Below are 18742 nucleotides of genomic sequence, written 5' to 3'. Positions count from 1 at the left end.
AAAGCCACCATCCACTAAGTCAATGCACTGTAACAACATCAGAGATACACTGTTAGGACACTGTTGACAGTAAATTGTCTCATCACTGTATTGCTGAAAGGACAGCATGTGCCATGCAGGTGGAGCAGACAAAGCAAGGCAACGCGCTGCTCTCCTCCTCCACCTCCTTCTCCTCCTCCTCCTCCACCTCCTCCTCCACCACATAGCAGGAGGATTCGTCTCTATGGTGCGTTGCCACGGCTTCCCCTGGGTAACGCAGCTCTATTTTTAAACATGGAGGGTCACCGGCAGCACTCATTCAGAAGCAGACACAGAGGCACAAACACACTCGCACTCACACACGCACACATACACAGAAACATGCACATGCACACTTGCCCACATAGTCAAATGCACATGCACACTAACACACACTCCCTTCTCTCTCTGTCTCTTTGACTCAAATACGCACACACACACACACACACACACAAACACACAATTCCTTCTCTCTGTCTCTAACACTCTCTCTCTCACACACAGAGACACTCAGACAGAGATGAGCGCGAAGCTGCCTGCTGATCAAACACGAGCTGCTCTGCTTATCTTTGCCCGTGCAAAGCCTCCTCTGCCTTCTAAGGCATTGATTAAAATGGGAAAGCTTTGTCTAGGCCAGCTGCGGCTGGAACGGCGGAGAGACGAGAGCAGCGCTGCTGGCAGCAGCTCTGCTCCGGAGCCTTGTTTGTTCAGGAGAGGGAAAGGTTGCTTTCATGAGAAGTGCTGCTCTGTGTTAAGGCTCAGAGATGCTCTAAAGATACTGGGGCTCTGTGCTTCTGTGTCGCAGGTTCAGGGAGAATAAATGAGCAGGCTAAAACTTTCCCCCAGTTTGTACTACTGGAGTGTATATACATGATTTACGGTGACATCCTAGACTTTGACTATTGCACAACACATATGTACAGTATTCTACATCAATGGGGAAAATAGGGATAGAAGGAGATCCACAGTTTCATAAGGACTCTACTTTGACTGGTCGTTATTGCTGACGCATGATACAGACAGTGAACGCATACCTAAACATTAAGCTATAATCTCTTCATAACACTTCATAACACTGTTTACACACTGTATAACACCAGCGTTGGTTATGACATACTGTTATGGATGAATTTGTCATCATTTTGTACACTAAATGAGAAATGTTCTCTTTGCAGAAGTACAGGACCGATTAAGATCAGGTCATTTCATAGAGAAAGCCAAAGTAAATCTTCCATGAGATAAGATAAGGTGAAATTTCACAGCAGTAGAGGTGAAAAAAAATACATGTTTTTTTCTGAGTCTCCTTCCACCCTATCCCCATGAAGAACAATCCTCTAAAATTGAACCAGAATATCATGAAGCGCTCCGAGAGCAAGGAACACCCTTCTGTCTCAAAAATAACCTTCTCCAAACTAGTGAACACATGGGATTATGGTTCAGTACAACATAAAGTATTGCAGCGTTGCGGACACCTTAACCTCAGCAAGAGCTTATTAACTGAAAACCCTGTATCTGGGCCCAGAGGGAACCTTTCTAAGCTGCTTTCCTCTCTCTCTGCTGCCCCTATAATACCTTGATAGACAGAAAAAAGGGCATCATATCTGTTCGGTATCACTTTCCCATGATCCTTTCATCAAAGCTGGGACTGCCAGGCAATCAGCAGCATGGATAAGGAGTGATGGGAGCAGGGAAGGGAGGATAGAGGGATTCAGCTCTTGGGGTTAAGGTGTGATGAACGCTGCAACAACCGGCAGTGCTCTTTCTCTTTCTCTCTCTCTCTTGACCTCACTGTCTCTATCTCTCTCTCTATCTCCCTTTCTTTCTCTGTCTCCCTCTCTCTAAGCAGGGCTGGGGTTTAGCGGGCGGGAGTATCTACGAGCTCAGCGGATCATAGCTCGGACTCGGGCGAGCCGATGTTCTGGTAGCCCGTCTTGGTGCTCGTGCCGTAGTTGGTGTTGGTCATCTCCTGGGTGCCGCCGGGGCCCAGGTAGGCGCGGTGAGCCGGCATGGGGGACGGCGCCTCGCTGGGGTTCTTGCTGAGGATGAAGCGCTGCTCGTCCTGCTCCTCCAGGTTGGAGATGTCCTTCATCATGCCTTTGCGGTAGGAGACGGACAGCTTGTTGGAGCCGTCCGACACCAGGTTGAAGTGGCGGACGAGGAAGACGAGGGGCAGAGGCAGCATGGCCACGGCGATGAGGGCGTAGGCCATGGCTAAAGCCCAGGGCGGGTAGCTCATGAATCGCTCTGAGCCCTAACAGAGAGAGAGAGGGGGAGAGGAAGAGAGAGAGAGAGAGAGAGAGAGAGAGAGAGAGGGGGAGAGAGCAGGGGGAGGAGGGAGAAAAAGACAAAAAATGGGAAAAGGAGAAGGAGAGGTTGAAAGGGAAAAGGTTCAGGGGAGTCGGTGGAAAAAGCAGACAAGAAGCAGAAAGAAAAGGAGATAGGAGGAGAGATAATGTGGTAGAGAAAGAGGAGAGAAGAGAAACAGAAGTGAGTAACACTGCAAACCATTGGACAGGAGCCATGTTTGAAAGGCCAAGCAGATGCATGGATGAATATTGATGACAAGATGCTCCGAGGTGGAACACGGGGCTGGCCAGCATTTATGGAAAAAACATGAAAGTCTGGTAGTGCCTTCTCTCTCTCTCTCTCTGTCTCTCAGTGTCTTTCTCTCCTTTTCCACTACTGTTTTCTTTCACTCTCTCTCACACACACATATACAAACACAAACACACACATAGCCTGGAGGGCCTGAGCCTGAGCCACTGACCTCCGCCTCCACCCAGGCGTTGTAGCCTGCAGGGCTAATGGCCATCTCAATGACGGTGGCAATGATGAGCACCACCAAAATAGCCGGGGACACGTACTTCCACATGTAGAAGTAGAAGGAGTACGGCCTGAAACCCAGCATGTCCTCTAGGTCCTGCATGAACCTGGGAGGAGAGAAAGACAGAGAGAAAGAAAGAAAGAAAGAAACAAAGAAAGAGATGATAGACAGATAAAAGCACAGAATGAAAGACAGCACATTGTGTGTTCAACCTAAAGCCATATTCAAATGGGATCAGGCAACAGGATGATGCAAGGTAATGCAATCCTTACCTGAGCATCTCTGTTATATTATCTGTCTGTAGAATCTAATGTTTACAGACAGCATGCAACTGCGTCAATAAAGATTTTGTCCTCCTTTTGTCTTCACCTATGGCTGTCTACACAGTAAAATTTACATCAGGTAAAACTAGAATGAATTTTTTTGTAATTTTGTTGGCATTTTATAGTGGGAGAAGTCTGGATTTTCATCAACATGTAGAGATACATGAAGAAATGTTTGCCTCTCAGTCATATCTGGTCCAACTACAGGTACGTAAGAGGTACAAAATCGCCAAACTTATCCTTTAAGTAGGCCTACACCAATTAGAAGACAACAAAAATAAATCAATGAGAAGAAAAAGATGAAGAGTGTTAGTTAAGTGTGTGATGAGTGCATGAAGTGAGGCCGCCTAGCTACACCCATCTACATAATTCTGAGCTAGACTACAGAGCTCTTATTCCGAACCGGTCAGTAACATTACAGATCTTAAGCTAACAATTACATCAGACACGTTCCTGAAAACTAATCCTATCCAAACAGGGCTTAGGTCTACATATCAGAAAACCTGATCCAGACAGTTTGCCCTGACACGGTTTCTCATTCCAGTCCATTCTCCTCCGGCCTGGTGCTGTTACCTCTTAGTGCCGTAGATCCAGGCTACAGAGATGTTCTCCAGGATCACCACCACAGTGAGAGGCAAACCGGCGGAGTAGTCATCAAACATGGTGACAAAGTAGTTCCCTGAGCGCTGCACAAACAGCAGGCCTAAGAAGAAGGCTATGATGCAGCAAGCCACTGAGGGGGGAAAGGGGGAAAACATCAGAATCAGAAATGCTTTAATTCGTCAAGTATGAGGGACGCACAAGGAATTTGACCTGGTTAACTGGTGCTGACACATTACATGACAGTTACACAATACATGTTAGGAGCTTCGAACACCAACATCAACCTGTGATATACACAATATATATATATAATATATAATATAATCTACACAATGATATTCCTCTTTACCTCTTTAATTACACAAAAAATGTAATGCTTTGTAAGTACTTTGGATGAAAAATCCAAAATAATACATGTATTTACTTTGGAGAGGCGGCTGCATGTGCAGCATTTCTTGTATGATATCTAGTCCATCATCTTTTTGACTATGCATTCTGTAACAATAAGTATGGTCATAATAATTGTGATGTACTATATTAAGATTTTGGGTGGATATATGGGCTTAGTGCAATATGGGGGTAATCTAGGGTCCCTGTGCTATTCTGATGCTTATGTGTAATTGAGTGTAGTGTGATTATGTGTGTTATGTGCAGTGTGATTGTGTGTTCACCCTGTGTATGATGTGAGTTTATTCTTTTTAAAAAAACGGAGCTGTTATGATGCATAACATTTTTCATAGAAATCTGACATTAAAGGTCTATCGTATGTATCACATCGTATCGTATCAAACCATCCCTCTCACCACATAGGATCTCCTTGCGTATCTTGAAGGCATCCAGGATGGGCGTGGTGATGCCGGTCATGGTGCCGATCATGCTGCCCAGGCCCAGGTTGATCAGCATGAAGAAGAACATGACAGACCAGAAGGGACTGGCGGGGAAATGGGTCATGGCCTCGGTGAAGGCGATGAAGGCCAAGCCTGTTCCCTGCACCGCCTGGAGGAGACAGAAGCAGGGGTCAGGGGTCAATACAGGGCTGCACAGCTGAAAGCGGTGCCGGATGTATCGCTTTTGATGCTGACAGGGAGACAAATGCTTCTATGTGGAGAAGTACTCGCACTATGCAATATATATTTTAACGTTTACATTTTATAATCCAGTCATTTAAGGTGACACTCTCATCCAGAGTGATTTACAATGAGTGCAACAGTAGACTAAGCTACAATTCCTAGATCACCAACATAATAAGCAACCAACAGTAAGGACAATATTCCTGGGACTTTTGACTGATCTTGAGAGAGAGAAGTGCTCGGAAAAGAAAGAAGAAAAATAAAAGCTAAAGAGAGAGGTAGAGAGGATTATTTTACTTCAAGATAAGAGCATACTGGAGTAAACTGAGGAGAAAGATATATGAAACAGGGGATATTAACCAGTTGGGAGAGCATGCCATAAGATACTTATTGATTTTCCTATTATTCCCCTATTTATACACAGAAATGTACATGAAACATATTCTCATTACAGCCTGCGGAGTCTCTGTTGCTGACCTTGTTGAGTTCATCTTGATTTCGAAACCATTATTCACACGTTTCTAAATATAGAGAAATACACATGAAACATATTCTCATTACAGTCTTTGAGTCTCTCCTGGAGTCTGACCTTGTTGAGTTCGTCCTCCAGCAAGCAGGCGTCCAGGCCCAGCTGGTTGAAGCTGTCCTCCTTCACCGTCTTGATGACGGCGTACATCTCGGCGTAGTCCTGGGAGGACAGGTGGGAGAAGTTGATGTGAGGAGGGATGAGCTCTCTGCTCAGAACACCGGTGTTCAGGTAGCCCAGGATCTTCTCTGCGTTACTGCACACGGAGAGGTGGAGAAGATGAAGAAGGATGTGTTAATGTCGAACAGTTAAAGTACAAACAGCTGCCTTTTCATCCAATAGAAGAGAGACTGCTAGAAACTTGGATGAGTATTGCAATTGCTGAATTCCAATAAAGAAGGCAAAAAAAAAAAAAGGAAAAGCGTTATATCAAGATCCTGTTCCATCTGATTCCAATTCTGTTGCATCTCACCAGAGGTGGGGACTTGAGTCACATGACTTGGACTCAAGTCAGATTTGACTTGTCACAATTTCACTTGCTTGAGACTTGACTTGACTTGGATTCTGGTGACTTGGGACTTGACTTTTGACTTTTTGAGGTTTCTAAAGTCTTGACAAAAGATTTGGGATTGAAAGTTATGAGATTTGTTCCACCAGACGACTGAATTTAAATTCTGTTTTCTGAATTTGTATGGAATGATTGAATTTATTGAAGTTGAAACTGATTATAGAAATCAAACTCATGATGCTCTTACCACGTTTTTATCCTATTAAAACCATATTGCATTGAAAAGGACTCTTGACTTGTTCTGACTTGGTGTTCTACATTTAGACTTGAGACTTGACATTAATGACATGGACTTGACTTGAGACTTGTGCCTCAACAGTTGAGACTGACTTGGGACTTGAGCGAAGCTGACTTGGTCACACCTCTGCGTCTTACAGCAAAATGCTAGCCAAGTGACATATTTTACACGATGACACACTCACTCGACGACACACTTCTCGTTCATGACGTTCGCCTTGAAGCCCAGCACGGCGAACACCACCAGCGTGGCCAGGATGGAGGTAACGAAGTTGATGACGGAGACCAGCGCGGCGTCAAAGTGACAGTTGTTGTCTCGCTTGTTGTAGCTGGAGAAAGCGATGACGCCTCCGAATCCCAGGCCGAGGGCGAAGAAGACCTGGGTGGCTGCTTCCCTCCACACCTGCGGCTCCAGCATCTTTTCCAGCTGGAAAGAGGGAAGGGGGTGAACGGGTCAGTCAAGGGTTGGGTTTCAGATTTGTTATGAAGTTTCTTAGATATGTATCTTTACTTAGTCTTTTTTCTCCTTGTCCCACCTCGCCTTGCCATCTAAATCGCTCAAATAATTGAAATGCTCTTTCTTATTTGTTTGTCTTATTTGTCTTTTTTGGCCTGTTAATTCTTTTTTCTGTTGAATTGTTGATTTATCTGTCTCTTTTAACTACATTATTGTTATTTTATTCTCAATCATTTTCATGTATTAATTTCATTATTTTGGATGTCCATGTGATTAACAATAGGGGCAAATCATCAGTATAAGCATAAATAAATAAATTCATTACAGTGGTAACAATACTTAAAAGTGCACCTTTGTGCATTATTCCTGCATCTATCCTGCAATAGTACTGCAGATAACACTATTTTACACAGTAAAAACAAATTAGTATATTGTATTATAAAACACAGTTTCTTATTCTATTAGTTACTAGATCATGCCTTGTAAAATCTCTGCTGTACAAAACTTGATTTTACTAAGTAATTCCTCATGGGAATAAACCCCAAGTACAGCAGTATATAATAATGCTATTCATTGCCTGCAGTTCAGAGTCCATTATATATACAAATACACCGATCCACCATGAGAGGGAGACATCAACCAAACTTTCATTATAGAGCCTGGATATTAATGACACAACATTTTCCTATGAGCGGATGTAATGGCCTGTGTGGTACAGCAGCTGAAACCATCAATCACTCACAGCTGAACACCTTGCATAGACTAAATGTCACTTACAGATGTCAAATATCTATCTGGTCAACAATCCATGAATGAATGATCGGCACCAAAGACAGCAGCAGGGCTTTAAGACAAAATTTTCCACCCAGTATACCAAGATTTTCCTACCCAAAACTTTATTCATACAATTTCCCTGAACATGTGCTGGCTGAATACAAATGTGGCCTTTTGTTTAAGATCCCACGGGAGATCGCTGGTGTGTTTTGCTCTCTCTCACCTTAGGGGTGAACATGTGAGCGATGCCATCCACCGCTCCCTTCAGCAGCAAACCTCGCACCAGGAAACAGAAGAGCACCACATATGGGAAGAGAGAGCTGAAGTACATCACCTGAGGGGGAGAGAGAGAGAGAGAGAGAGAGGGAGGGAGAGAGAGAGAGAGAGAGAGAGAGAGAGAGAGAGAGAGAGACAGACAGAGAGTCAAGCACGCAATACAGTGTTACCATGGTCACCGCTCTTCTGAAGCCTCACACATGGAGTAGGACCAAACTGCAACCATACACACACACACACACACACACACACACACACACACACACACACACACACACACAAAACACACGACACACACAAAGCCCCACACAGACATACAGTACATAAACATGCCATTCACACACGGCCCTAGTCTTACACACACTTCCAAAAACACAATGAATCAATCACAGGACTGCTTTGTTATTTTACTTGGCAGTGAGGAATCTGTGAAATTTTACCAAATGTGGAGAGGAATCCTAGAGGTTTGGAGAGGTGACTCAAAAATCCTTCCTACGGCATTTCAGGGAATTATTGCGGCATTGCTATAATAATTGGATTACTAAGTTTGGTGTTTAAAAAACTGTGTCAGACCTTGGCAACCCCCCTCTCTCGGTTGTGTATTTCCTATTGAAAATGTGGGCTGGATGTTGTGCTGTGGTACATGACTCATTCTCTGGATCCAGATCACAGGACGTTGTTGCAGATGTTGCCAACCAAAGCATTTTCCATCTGCATCCTGAACCAGTCTTTGCTTGGTTCAGTTTAAGCTTATTAATGTTGCATGTCTCTCTCTTCCATAACATAGATGAGATCCAAAAACAGAATAGTGATGATGATAGGGTTTAGCATCTCACCTCTGACCAACAAGCATTAGCAAAGTAAAAAAAAAACCCTAAATGAAATCCACTGATTAAAATGAATTCAAGGATTATATATAAAATTTTAGAACCTTAGTTGCAGTGAATTACTGTCCATAGATAAATGGCAAAGCGGTAATCTCTGTATTTTTATTCCCCAGCCCCTGCTGTGGAGCCAGGGAGACCCCGTACCTTCCCAGAGGACTGGATGCCCTTGATCACAGCCAGGCAGACGATGATCCAAGCAGCCAGCAGGGAGAGGGTCATCCTCCAGTTCAAACCACCGGTGTCGTCGATGCTGCTGGTGATGTTGAGGGTCTGCCGGTACCAGAAGTAAGTGGTGGCCGAGCTCTTCTCACACTCCGGCTCCACAACTATGAGGGGAAATGGGAAAGACATGATGAGCATCCAATTTGGTAATGAGTTTTATAGGAATCCTTTAAATTTTCTGTATGGTGCATCAATTCATTTTCTAAAGATAAGTGAATTGGTGATAGTCAAGCTAAATCCCCTGCTCTATAGGATGCTCCACAGCTTCCCAGCTCTGTTCATAATCATAAGCGCAGCAGACACCAAGGCATGTAATGCTAATGGGAGCTGATGTCTTTTACTCTGTCAGGACCTGTGTGTGCCTCCGCCACTCACCGCAGGCGACCAGCTGCCAGCCATTCGAGGTATTCAGGCTGTTGGCTAGGTCATTCCTTCTGACAGACCCCGCTAACAGAGCCGCCCTGTCAGATGAGGCGCGGGGCTGTCCGAGCTCTGGAGTCAGCACAAACACTGTCTGCTGTCTGCTTGACTGTGGAGCCACAGCAAGGCAAGCTGCTTCAATGCAAAGAAGAGTTCTGTGCAGTATCAGGCTGCCTGTGTGTCTGCGTCTGCCCAACCACTTTGCTGAATATGTAATTGTCTTGCAGAACTCACTGCGGTGTTATTTTTTGCTCTACTTGGTGGTTGAGTGCTTTACATTATTATGCTCTTCTGTATGAGTAATTGTGTTGCGCTGCATTATTCTAAACTAGTTTCAGTATGTGAATTGTTGCTGTGCTCACTGCTCACTGTTGTGCTGTACAAAACTGTGTTGTGGACTCACTTGCTTGGCTTCCATTTCTCCGGATGGGACATTCAGCCCAAGGTAGCGGGTACTGGAAGGACTGGAAGAAATAGAAGATACTCCAGCCGATAATGACGTTGTAATAGAGGCCCACAAAACCGCAAACCTGCAAGGGAAAGGAAAGATAACTGTAGTGTTTATCACTCCTAAAAACATCACTGTGTCACCACACAGATGGGTACACAAACACAAAGCAACACAGGGGCGAGGGCAAACACTCTGCAATTTGTTGATGTGAACCTCCCTCCTCAAGTCGGGGCTCAGATGCTGAGCACACAGCTTAAGTCAGGGTGCGTATGAATTATTGAACTGTGTTCTCTCAGCAGCCAAGGCCGGGGTCCTCTATGACGATGTATTTATAGCTGCTGAATCTCTCTATGCCACATCCTAGCTGCCGCACGCATCACTGCCCCGGGCCAGTTCCTCTGACTCCTCCTCCTTACACTACATCACTGATTGATGAGATCACTGACAGACTGACTAAGGCTCGGAAAACACCAGAGGACTTTTAAAATCCTAACTGATTTGAAAACGCACTCCATCACACACAAAACAGCGGATTTCACAGATTATTTTGTCTCTCTAGATCACTGACTGACTGACTAAATCACTGACTAAATGACTGAATGACTAGATCACTGACTTACTGACAGAATGTCTAGATCACTGATTGACTGACTGAATGTCTAGATCATTGATTGACTGACTGAATGTCTAGATCACTGATTGACTGACTGACTAGATCACTGACTGACTGACTGACTGACTAGATCACCGATTGACTGACTGAATGACTAGATCACCAATTGACTGACTGACTAGATCACTGACTGACTGACTGACTAGATCACTGACTGACTGACTGACTAGATCACTGACTGACCTGACTAGATCACGTCACCGACTAACTGTGTTTTAGGCTGATGACACTGCATCTGGACAGCAGATGGGAGGGGACACGATGGGTCGTGACTTGCACAGATGACAGGGACAGATTATGACAGTAATTGGTGCTGGTCTTTGTATGCCGCTTGCTGTAAAGCATCAGAGGGAACTAATATGAGCGGGCAGAAGGAGTCCAGTAGAATGACTTGCACATGACTCTTGTCTCTGCATTTAGCTTGTTTAACTCTAAGATAAAATTGTGCAAGTGAGAGAAATTGGCATCTGAATCCTACATCCCACACCCATCATGTAAAATAGAACTGGCGTTTCAGGCCTTTGATCGTGAGCACACACTGCATGTCTTCCAAGGGTGTTGTTATCATGATGTACAATGTGATGAAGTGATTATAGGTCACGTTAAGGAGCTGATGACAGCACTTACCATCAGACTGGAAACCCCGATGCCTCCTAGCTGCGGGTAAACGTAGTTCCACACCCCGATGCTGCCGCGCCTGATCCTCTGACCCACCGCCAGCTCCAGGAAGAACAAGGGGATGCCGATGAGGAGAAGCAGAATGAAGTAGGGCACCAGGTAAGCACCTGAGACAGAGGGTGGAGGGAGGGAAAAGGCATTATGAGTGCTGCTGGAAAATGTACAGCTGCTTTGGTGACCGGAATGTGTATAACGCAGTTTGTTTGAAATTCATATCTAGTGAAGTACAAAAGCTCACTGTAAAAAAGCAGGAACACTCATCAAATGCTCTCTGTCAGTGTCTATTTTTGGGATCAATTCTCTCTATCCTCCTCCACTCTAATTTTCGCCGCTTCCGCTTTCCCTCTCTCTCTCTCCCTCTCTCTCTCTCTCTCTTTCTCCTCAGTTCCTCTCTGTACCATCTCCCATCCACCATTTTGCCAGATTTGCCCCTCTCCGCCTTTTTTTTTTTTTTTTTGCATGAAGTGAGGAGGGAGAGAGCAGCAGGCTCTCAAAGACAGCATGTCACGTCCAGGCCTGCTTACGTCAAGACATGAAGGGGCACCATGGTGACAAAAAGATCCAAAGCCAGAGAGGAAGGGTTCATGTGGTGGACAGCTCTCTCACCTGCTGCTATTTCCAGACCGATCCAAACAAATCACTCTAATAACACACTAGGGAGGTCTGACGTTTGACCGGATCAAAAATACTGAGAACCATGTGGGTAGCTATTAGAGCTAACAGCAGACAAAGGAGGCAAAGAAAGGAACACAGTGCCATATTACACACAAGTATTATTATTTTGACTGGATGGTTAAGAGTGAATGCTGTACGGCCTTTGTTCAGTGTTACTTCCACGGGCCTTTGATGAAGAAAGGTAACTGTATGTGTACTTTTGAATAGCAAACACACAGGGCAAAAAAGGGGGAGAGAGAGAGAGAGAGAGAGAGAGAGAGAGAGAGAGAGAGAGAGATGGGACAATGATGGACAAGGAGGTAGAAACAGAGAGCAGATTGTCAAGCTGAAATCGACATCCTCATCACTGGGACAAGCCTAGACTGGAGGATGTGGCACCTACCATGGAGTCAAGATTCATTGGGGGATACACACTACATGCACACACAATGTGCAAATACACACAATTTTACACATGGCCATGCGCACACACCTGCACACACACATTGTGCGGCTCTGCGCATCATTTATTCAGCTTTGTTATATCATGTATTTCATACACCGTAGATACGCACGCCACCCACGCAAAGTAAACCAACAATAAACGTTTGGAAACCCAGGAAATCAGTGTTGACTCTTCCATTTGCTCCATCTCCATCAGCACCACCCACACATCTGAGCCACCGCAGTGTACACCGCCACAGATAATACCAGGGAGATAAGCCTGAGAAACCTTGCAAGCAACGCAAATAAAAAATTTAACTGGGAGCTCTGAGTCCGCGATGCATAACCAACGCTATTGTACTCAGCCTCTCGGTGTTCCCTTATCTGGCTGAGAGAAGCCACATTGTCTCTGAAGCTGCTGATGGCACAAGTCCACTCAGCTTTGAGAAATGTTCAAGACGCTGCAGCCCCCTAGCTGACATGAGCGGTCGGCTAATTGGTTGACAGGACCCAATTTGTCAAGGAGAAAGGGACTACAGCAGTGTCATCAGGTGTACTGTGTAGGACAATTATATGAGAATAATGATAATAGCGTACAGCCCATTATTATGCACTTGTATGAAAGTGATGGTAGAAACAGAGGATAGATGCCCGGTGTAGTACACATGCAGAAATGCAATACAATCACATCACGGTGTAACAAAATCCGCCTGGTATACCATTTATCTCTATCCTCAGCAGCCAAATGAAATCAGGTATTCACACAATATGAAGTGAACAAACATAACAGCAAAGGTTATGAGAGATTTTGTTGTCACAACATGGATTATTTCAGAAAAAGTCATTTTGTAGAGTAGCTTTGTGCCCATTTTCTTTTTACCACACTGATGCCTCCGGTCGTCTGCAAAGCAGATGGTAAATGGTTCAGAATAATGGGTAAAGTGCATTTGTACGCAGCCGAGATGTTGTTGTGGCAGCTTGGATGGGTGTGAAATTTTAGGTGGTTGGAACTGTCACCACAGGCTGTCCAGGCTGGTTTGGCCCCGGGCGTATTGTTTACATGCTGGGAGAAGCCCTACATGTGTCATTGACTCAGAGAGAGAGAGAAGAGAGGAGAGAGAGAGAGAGAGAGAGGTGTTGTCTGTGTGTCAGGTGCAACACTAGACGAAAAGCACAGTACAGTACTTGGCGTATAAAGTGACTGCACTTGGCATTAGGGAAATAAGAGCCAAATTAGTTGAAATTGCTGGAGCAAATGCAATTTTTATGAGACAAAGCGATACAGTGTTAAATATCACGGCAATCACCAAGACCGGTGGGCATTTCCAATCAAATCACTTTCTAGCAAATAGTTGCCTGGCACAAAGCAATATTCTGGATTGTATTCGTCCATCAGCCTTTTCTAAACAGGCTGGGACAGGAAAATGCTAATCCCATACTCAAACAAAAGGCTTTTAAAATCCAAATCATTACACAATATTAAGATAACTACTCTCTGATGACCACAGCTATTTGGCCACTGCTTTAGTTCTCCATTTTACAGAACTAATAAAAAAGGTCACATTAAAAGCCTTGACTCAGCATAACATTCCACATTACTCAGCACTCTGAGGGTGCACATGTTCACTATGGGTGGCCCAAATGGGAATTGATTGCCTAACCCTGGAAGCATTTACTGCCATGCTTTAACCACACACTGAGATGTCAAAATGCAGCAAGATCATCTACAGACATCCACATATCCCTGCTAGCCTTTGCCCATACACTGTATTTCCCCTGATCACCTACCTCCACCATTCTTCTGGCACAGGTAGGGGAACCTCCAGACGTTGCCCAGGCCGACAGAGAAGCCCACCTGGGCCAGGATGTACTCCAGCTTGTTGTTCCAGGCCGGTCGGCCGTCCTCGCCGTCTGGGTCAGGGGAAGGCAGCAGGCCCTTTCCTGGGGCGATGGCTCCAGGACTCAGGCCCATACTCATCTGACTGCTCTTATAGTCCATGGGCTGCTCCAGGGCCAGCAGGTCAGCCACCGACTCGGTGACCGGCTCATTGCTGTGCTCCCGCTGGGTCACCTTGCTGTTCTTCGGCATGGTTGCTCCTCAGGAGGGTGGAGGTGATGGAGGGAAGGAGAGGGGAGCCAGAGTACAGAGAGGGAAGAGGAGGCGAGCTGGAGGGAGATCAGCAGGAATCTGAGGAGGTGCCAGGGGGAGGAAGTTGTGCTTTTTTCCAAAACCTGTGAAGAGAAACGTTTGGAGAGAGTCAGGGAAGTTAGGCGTTTAAAATGTCCTGGTTTATGAACTATACTTTAGTTGGACACTGTTTCTGCCTTGTTATAACAACACTTACAAAGAGTCAAGCTTTGTTGTAAAAAAAAAAACATCTCAGAAGTAATGGAAGGAAGGAAGTTTAGGAGCATGGTCTGTGACAATAATTGAATATGTCCATCTCTGAATCATGTGTGCTCCTTTGTCTGCTTGCTAGGTAGCATGAATATATTTTTAGGAGTGGTAACAAAATAGTAGGACTGTGGAGCCCTGAGTGAGGTATTTCAGTAATCCACTTCATTATAATGAATGAGAGAGAGAGAGAGAGAGAGAGAGAGAGAGAGAGAAAGATTGTGTTACAATCCATTTCACAGCAGAACCCATTATTCTAAAGTTGAGTCATGTGAATAGCATTGCAGAACACATGAACAGCAGCGAGCGTGGAGATCAGTAGTCCGTTTGTGTGACTACTGGTCTCAAGAGAAAGTAGAATCTGTATTAAGCCAATACTTTCTTGGTTATTAGTGTCTGTATTTTGCTCTTATCTTGACAAGCCCATCCTATCTGCAGCAACCTCTGTGCAGGTTGATTTTAAATTTCAGTTGTTAAAAAGAGCAGCAAAGGCCAGAGCTCCTGCATTAATTGGCTTCTTGTTAAAGAGAACTCTTGTCTGGAAAGTCTCTCCAAGCCTCTCCAGGTTCACTGACGTGTAATCGTGCGTGAGTATATAACTTTTTTTCGGAGTCCCACTGCAAAATCCTCTGATAATCCCACAGCACTACACAAGAGAGAGACCATACTAGGCATTGTAGAAGCTCTGGGTCTGCTGCATTCACTGTCTAAAACATGAGTAACAGAGACCCAATTGTTTTCAATTATTTGATTTTGTAGCTGCCAGCACGCAGCACCCCAAATGACAAGACCTCTGCACCCCAAAGACGATGTTTGACAATAACTAGATTAAAATATTGTTGAACAGACAGCATTTACATTAACTAATTTATTTAATGTAAATGTAACTATTAATCTTTAGGGTTTTTTTGGCCATTTTTGCCTTTATTGGACAGTTCAAAGAAGAGATAAACAGGAACGATTGGGAGAGAGAGAGAGACGACATGCGGCACAGGTCTTGAGCCAGATTCAATCCCAGGACATCGTGTTTACATGGTACACGCCTTCGCCCACTGAGCCACCAGGACACCCCAAGGACAAACATGGTTAAATGCCAAACAACAGCTAGAGGAGCAGATGACTGAAGGAGAGGTCAAATGACTGAGAACGGGACTTTGAAGACAGATTTCTGATGTGTGCTGCGTGGGGACTGGCGGCAGATCTGACTCGTCACTCTGGCAGCTGAAGGGCGGGACGGGAGCTAGAGGTGTTTGATCTGGAGAGAGAAGGCCTCTGATAAGAATATGGAGGCGGCAGACTGAACACAGAGCCGGGTTCTCATATGCAGTGACTTCTCAAGAGCGGGTGCCGGCCGGACGGACTCTCAGCCCACCCAGAGGCCACTCCAGCAGCACGCACATCACATTCCTCAACAGTGGCAAGGCCCTGCAGTCACGACATGCAGCAGCGCCGAGGCTGAGCGCTCAACCCAGTCCTACAACACCAATGACCTTTCCCACAGCAATCTACAACTGCATAATACTATGAATCATCATCAAACGGTCTATGAACGAGGTGTGAAGCGATGACGTGCATGTGTTTGCAAACAAAAAATATTTTTTGCCAACTTGAGAAGAGTGTTTTGATTTTAAACACCGTAGAGTGAAAATCGGAGGTTGCACAACATTATTTGTGTCCTACTTTTTGAACGTGTGGAAATCATGGTATAGTTAGAAACAAATTGTCCTAATTACTATGTATGGGTAAGATGATGGCTCATTAGACAGAAATAGCTGATGTGAGTCACACTGTCTAACCATGTGCAATTAAAGTATAGGAGTTTGCCTTAGTGACAGTGATGCAGAGACACATTGACAACTTGCAGAGTTTCACAGTACATGCTGACACACATGGTACAGTACAAAGACAGCAGGACCTCACATACAGTGCACAAGACATGTTATAGACAGTATACATATCTTTCTACATATATTCATTCAACATTCAATATCCGTTTGAACAACATGGCACACAGTATGCATGCAGCTGGGAGAAGTATAGTGAGTAACTCAAATCTATTTATATATCCCTTTATCACGAGCATGTCTCAAAGGGCTTAACATACATGTCATATACATACTACATCACTATATACCATACTACATCATATACATACTACATATACATCATATACATCATACACCATACTACACAGAAACACCTATGGGCAATTTAGAGTCTTCAATTCAAACCATCTTTCCACTGTGGGAGGAAACCGGAGCACCCAGAGGAAACCCACGCAAACACGAGGAGAACATGCAAACTCCACACCGCACCACAGGTTTAAAGCACGCAAACATCATAGTAGTAGATTTTTTCAAGATTTCATCATTTTCACTTATTTCTAAAAGTAAATTCTATCTGAGCAGATGTAAAAGCTGCATGACAAACTCAGGATCTGCCTAAGTGCTGGATCTGTTCCCTCCTGGGAGGCAGAGCTGTGTACCTGTATCCTCTTGTGTGTTCCTGACTATATATTACCAATTCTCCACAGACAGCTTTGTGTTGATGATATAACAGTACAGGTTTGCGGTTTCCGCTATAAAGATATGCTCCACTTTTATCTAGTGTGGTTGCTAAGCAATGGCTCTTCCTGCGAAATTGAAATCCCATCCCTGCAGCATCAGTGGTACCCTATCTCTCCTCTCACCATCTCAAATGGACAGACGTGATATCCCCCAAAGGACAGCTGCAAATAACATGGAGTTGCTGTGACAAGACAGAGGTGGACTAGATTGTGGCACAAGTGGAGGTGATGGGCTGCTGTAGGATCTACTGCATTATCAGTCAGGCAGCCATCAGTGATTGTCTCATTTCCTCCTCAATTTATGACATCCTTGATATGAAAACGATAACCTGGTAACATACAAGGTTTGGACAACAGCCAATCAGCAAACATGAATTAGGCTACGCTGCTTCCCACTAGGATTTGAGCCTTTGAACACCACAGTGAATCTGACAGGTCCAAAATGGCACCTTCCTGGCCCTGTTAAGGCATCCTTGCATGTTCAGTCACCGTCTCCAACATTACATACAGGCCTGCCATAGCTTGAGGACCCATATGTGGATAACCTCGGATGCCTTGTCAAGGTCAAATGACACACGCAATGATAATAATGCGGTGATCGAAACAATAGTAATATAAGACAACCGATGATTTGTAGCCGTGCAGGAGATGTCGTATTCGAGCCAAATTTGGGGACACATGGCGCGACATCGTCAACCAGGGAGGATTAATGAACGACGCGCACCCTGTGGCGGCGAAATCATCATTTGACAAGTGATAACTACAAGGTGAAAGATGACGTTCAATTCTCACGACCGATCACAAGTACATTTGGAAACAGAAAATATTGCAATTTAGGGGAGAAATAAACGACATCACGACGCAATTTAAATACAAAGAGAAACGCACATGATTAGATTGATCAAATGATGTAAGGTACAAAAATACCCTTACCTTAATCTGTGTGCGGGACGAGGTATAACGTCGGACTCGGCGTGACTGTATGAATCCAAAGTAAGTATATCTTCATTCAGGCACTGTCTCTGTATGCAGCATCTCTGCGCGCAAAGAGATGCGAAATCACAGAGCTTCCAGTCTGCCAGGGCGCATGGTGCGTAAAGTCTGACGCAGGAACTCAACGCCTGACACAAGTTTGGTTTTTAATTATTTTAACTTTTACCCAGATAGACTAATTTATTCGCTTTTAGACTAGTTTATTGCAGCCGTATATTTCACTGCAGCGCTGTGACCGATCTTTGCTGTCTGGAAAGTCTGCTCACACCTCTGGTTTCCACGTGGTTATGGTTGTGTTGTGGGATAAATCAGCTCCCCATAGGATGAATAAATTACTATGGCAACGTCACGACGAAGTCTGACGCAGGTTTGACTCACTCTTTCGCACGTCAGTAGTTGATACTCGATCCAAAAACATCTGCAGTGTTCCCAGGACAATACTAATAGCCCAGTACAGGTGTTACCGTATTTGGTGACCCATCAGATTCTGTGACCTGCAGTGTTGGTTAGGTTGGTTACGTTTAGGCATGAGGAGTGAGATGGTTGGGGTTAGGGTAAGAATATCAGGGCAGGTCACAGAATCTGATGGGTCACCAAATTCGGTGTAACACAGGTATCAGGTGCGTCAGACGACTTGTTTCAATTACCTCTCGGCCAGTTTGTTCATATATGGTGAAAATAAT

At 44.7% G+C, this 18742-nt stretch overlaps 1 protein-coding gene across 1 annotated transcript; it reads right to left on the bottom strand.

The window, feature by feature from the left end:
• Positions 1 to 1906: 1906 nt before the first annotated feature.
• Positions 1907 to 14194, bottom strand: slc6a17 (solute carrier family 6 member 17). Its single transcript, XM_071518126.1, has 11 exons — positions 13894 to 14194; positions 10957 to 11114; positions 9609 to 9735; positions 8708 to 8889; positions 7624 to 7734; positions 6355 to 6596; positions 5428 to 5620; positions 4572 to 4764; positions 3739 to 3898; positions 2786 to 2948; positions 1907 to 2269 (listed from the first exon to the last, which is right to left on the bottom strand). The coding sequence occupies exons 1-11, from the start codon at positions 14192 to 14194 to the stop codon at positions 1907 to 1909; spliced, it is 2193 nt and encodes a 730-aa protein (XP_071374227.1).
• Positions 14195 to 18742: the final 4548 nt, after the last annotated feature.

Source organism: Centroberyx affinis, unplaced genomic scaffold (genome assembly GCF_046629955.1).
Source record: "Centroberyx affinis isolate AG114_WGS23_722 - 3 ecotype Tasmania unplaced genomic scaffold, CSIRO-AGI_Caff_v1 ptg000555l_1, whole genome shotgun sequence".
NCBI lineage: Eukaryota > Metazoa > Chordata > Actinopteri > Beryciformes > Berycidae > Centroberyx > Centroberyx affinis.
The sequence above is the reverse complement of the archived record's forward strand: the minus strand, read 5'-3'. Positions and strand labels throughout refer to the sequence as shown.